The sequence below is a fragment of the Crocodylus porosus genome, unplaced genomic scaffold (genome assembly GCF_001723895.1).
Source record: "Crocodylus porosus isolate Cpor-Errol unplaced genomic scaffold, CroPor_comp1, whole genome shotgun sequence".
In the NCBI taxonomy this organism is placed as follows: domain Eukaryota; kingdom Metazoa; phylum Chordata; order Crocodylia; family Crocodylidae; genus Crocodylus; species Crocodylus porosus.
Window position 1 is genome coordinate 88,035,635 of NW_017728943.1, and position 4,028 is coordinate 88,039,662.

Consider the following 4,028-nt stretch of genomic DNA (forward strand, 5'->3'; position numbering starts at 1 on the left):
TGTGGGTCCAGTTGTGGCTGCACCCCCCTTCTCCCCACTGGTTTGTGGCACTGAGCAGCTCTGATATGCCATTGCCTCTCACTCACATGCCAACCCCACCCCAGCCCTGCTGGTGCCCCTTACTCCTGACCTGCTGCCCCCACCCCTGCCCCCCAGTGCACGAGGAAGGGAATGGGTGTGTGGGGAATGAGGGGACGTGGGCACTGGTGATGCCCGGGGGGCCAGGGAGGACCAAGGCAATGCAGCAGGAGGTCTGGGGGGCATGTGCACCCCAAGACTTCTGTGTCCAGAGCAGGGCATGAGACTACAGCTGGGCCAGACCAGCTCTGGGCAGGAGCTGCTTCCACAGCCCAGTGGGCAGGACTTGGTGTGGGAGTGAGCGCCAAGCTGCCATGGTGAGACAGGGCAGCAGCACAGAGTTGTGGCAAGGGGAGACCCACAGTTTACCATGTTTTTCTTCTTTAAAGGGGGAAAACCCGTTATTTTCCCAGTTAAAGAGAAAATCTGCCCTTTTTTTCTCTGTTAAAGGAGAAAATCCACATTTTTCCACAGCAAATGGAAAACCCAGATCCTTGATTATCAGGCAGCTATGCCCCTTTGTGTAAGCAGCATAGTTTAGATCAGTAGTGAACAGAACACACATTCACCCTTTGGGGGATAGGGGGCAAATCTTAGACCAGTTCTGCCATGTTTAAACCAGTCTTCATGTGCCAGACTTCTGTTCTGTTACAGGTATAGGCCAGTTTTCAATCACTTATACTGGTGAAAGGGTAACGTTTGTACCTCGCCTATGTGATGCTACCAACATAAAGATCAGAAATCTTAACCTATTATTTAAGAGGTGCTGTTATTAGGAGGTACCAGTATACATTGCAGTGGCAGATAAAGAGATAACATGGTCTCTATCTTTTGTAATTTAACATCTGTACAGAGAATTGTTTTTCCTGAATTTACCATTGTGATGATATATGATTTACACCAAGTTGGAACCGGTAGAACAACAATGTAAATGTTTAACAGTGAGTGCTGCTGAATTGGAAAAAAGTTGATGGGACTCTGGAAAAGAAATCAAAATATAATTAAGGTGATTCAAAGAGGCTTTAATTAGATCTTAGTTGAGGAAACAAAGGGCTCCTTGGTGAACTATGTCTAGCTGACAAATATGAGTATTGTTATGGCTGATAACCAGGGATCCTGGTTTCCCATGGAAAAATGGGGGGAAATGGGGATTTTCCCTTTTACCCAAGGAAAAACATGGATTTTTAATTTTAACAGAGAAACATGCAGATTTTACTCTTTTGCAAAGAGTTCCAGCCTGCAAGGGGCTGGGGGCAGCAGGAGGAGGGTGGTCAGGCAGAGTGTATATGCACATGGCCGCTAGACAGCTTGGAGAGCAGCTCCTGCAGGTAAGTCTGATGTGGGGGGTGGTTTTGAGGCCCTCACAGGGAGGGAGTTGGGCAGGGCTGGGTCCCCTCGCTGCTCTGGGGTGAGCAGGGGGTGTGTTGTCAGGGCAGCATCAAGGAGCTTCTCTGCCTGGCCCGGCTCTGCTCTGCCCTGCCATGCCTGCCCTCCTGGGCTGTGAAGGCCCTGCGGGGAGGGCAGCAGGGTGGGGAGCCCGAGCCCACAGCTGGCACTGGCTATGCTGCCTGTGGGAGGGTGGGACCTGACCTTCCCCCAGGCTGCGGTAGCTGCTGCCTCCTGTGGATGGTAGCCAGGCCTTGGGTGCTTCCGTGGGGGGGAAGAGGGCTGCGGACATGACTCTGGACCTGGGTCCCTGGTCTCATAAGCTGTCAGCTGGGGGCCCCTCTGGCAGGGCTGGGGGAGGCAGGAGGCTGTGGGCAGGGGGCACCAATAAGGCCAGGGGACTGTAGTTGGAGAGTGGCCCAGTCCCTCCTTTTCTCCAGGTAGAGGCAATGCAAAAGGGTCAATGCTGGGAAAGAGGAGTTGACAGTGCACTTCATGCTGCTGATCTTTTCTATTTCATAGGTATTGTCAAAGCAAAATCTAACTCGTATCTTCTATTTTCCTTAGTTCTTGTTATAAATCTGCGTCCCTTTCTGGATAGGTAAATTATGTGACTATATCATAAAAATGGGGATTTTGTTCCTCTTCCTCTTTCATGAGTTTGTATCTTTGCAACACTGCCTCCTTTCACAATAACTATGCAGCCACTGTGGTGTACCCTCTTCTTGTGTTGCTTCAGCTAGACATGATTCACCATTTTAACCAAGCCCATCATTTCCTCAGACCAAGATATGCTACTCTCTGAATTCCCTTAATTATATTTTTGCTGGCTTCTTTTGTAGAGACTGCAGTTTTAGGTCTTGTCTTTTTTTTACAACAGTGCTCTCCACCAAACTTGTTTTCTCAATGATCTGCTACTCCAAGGCTGATATAAACCTGATGTTATCAAACACTTTCTTCAGTTGCTAAGACACAATCATGCCTCTCCTCATTTGTGATCACTTCTAATAGGTCCATTTTACACAATATCAGGTGCTACACTTAGAGGAAGTGTTTCACAGTGTAATGGGTGAGTCACATAACTGTGCTGTAAGATTGCTGAAGACCTCACATCCTCTAATGGTCAGTCTGCTTTTTGTTTTAAAGTGTGACTCTAAAACAAAAGTCAACATTGTTGTGTCACTCTGCTTCCTATGTGAAATTTGCAAATAAAAAAGATATTTTCTCTAAGTATCTGCCCTGAATAGGCGGATCTAGGGTTTTTGAAAAACAGGGAGCAAATAGCGTGGTGCATCATCATCCCATACAACACAGCACATGGTTTTTTCTCCAGTTAAAGACAAACTAGAAGCTTTCCTAGCATACTGGGGGGGTAGCATTATATTATTCATGTTAAGCTCAAAGTAGAAATAAATATAACTATTGGAATGTGCACTGATTTGCTAGATAATATATTCAATTTATAAAAACATTACAAACTAGGCAAAACAGTCCTATACTCATTACAGTTAAATGTACATCTCTTATTCAGATTGGAGTGCCTCCAATATTTCACTGACAGTCATTTCTATATCTGAGTTAATATTACCACACCCAAGTTGAGGTTTTTAGCTAAAGTTAACAGTCTGCAGGGCTGTGAAACAGAAGAGAGACATCACCAGGAATGGCTAAGAGACAGCACAAATGCAGAAGAAAGGACAGCTTGAACAGTGGAACAACAAGGTCATTAAAAAGGACAGCCAATCATTAACGCATGTAGAGTTGAGAGAGATTAGCAGAAATGAGGAAGATAATTTTAACTCCCTCAACCCTGCCTGAACAGAAGGGTCTCTTCCCCTCCCAGGCAGTTGGTTTTAAGTTAAAAAGACACCCCTGCTGTTCTGTAACCTCCACTTGTGTGATATGCTCTTCAGACATCATTAATAGTAATAGGTCAAATAGTGCTCTCAGATATATCATAATCAAGACCCTACTTAAAACACAATAGCTTACCCAGATGTAATATTATTACTGGTAATGATGTGTGAGATAGAAGGAACCCGACTAAAATAAATGGTTGGATTTGCAGTGCTGGCACCTAGAAAAATATTTTTTTTCTATAGAAACTAAGCACATTCTGTCTGGAAATAAGTACATTTTTTAAAGGACACAGAACTCCATAATGCCACTTCTAGAGAGACTTCTTGAGAGATAAACCATACTTTAAAGGAGTTGCTTTGTTTTCCATATTATTGTAGAATGCCAGGACAAATCAGAATGGCACTCAAGCTACTAATAATACAGCAGAAGATAGCAGTTGCATTCAAGTGTACTGTATTTCCTGTAATGTTTAAGAAAATCAAGTTTAAGAGATGAAATTAGCAATGATTATTGTAATATTTATTTTTTCCTTTTGCAGTATTCCCACCAACCAAATATTTTAAATTCTACCAGTATCCAGCAAATTGCAGCAAACACAAATGTTTCTCTAATGTGGCAAAGTGATTTGCACCCTATGCTGATAGAGAGATACTCAGGATCCCCAGGAAATTATGCTGTGCGTCAGGTAAGACTGCATCTTCTGA

At 44.4% G+C, this 4,028-nt stretch overlaps 1 protein-coding gene across 1 annotated transcript in view; it reads left to right on the top strand.

The window, feature by feature from the left end:
* QPCT (glutaminyl-peptide cyclotransferase) overlaps positions 1–4,028 on the top strand; it is a 22,603-nt gene that overhangs the window by 2,853 nt on the left and 15,722 nt on the right. Inside the window, exon 2 of the mRNA XM_019549745.1 lies at positions 3,863–4,009. Within this exon, the coding sequence (XP_019405290.1) occupies positions 3,863–4,009 (147 nt within the window). The remainder of the gene's footprint in view (positions 1–3,862; positions 4,010–4,028) is intronic.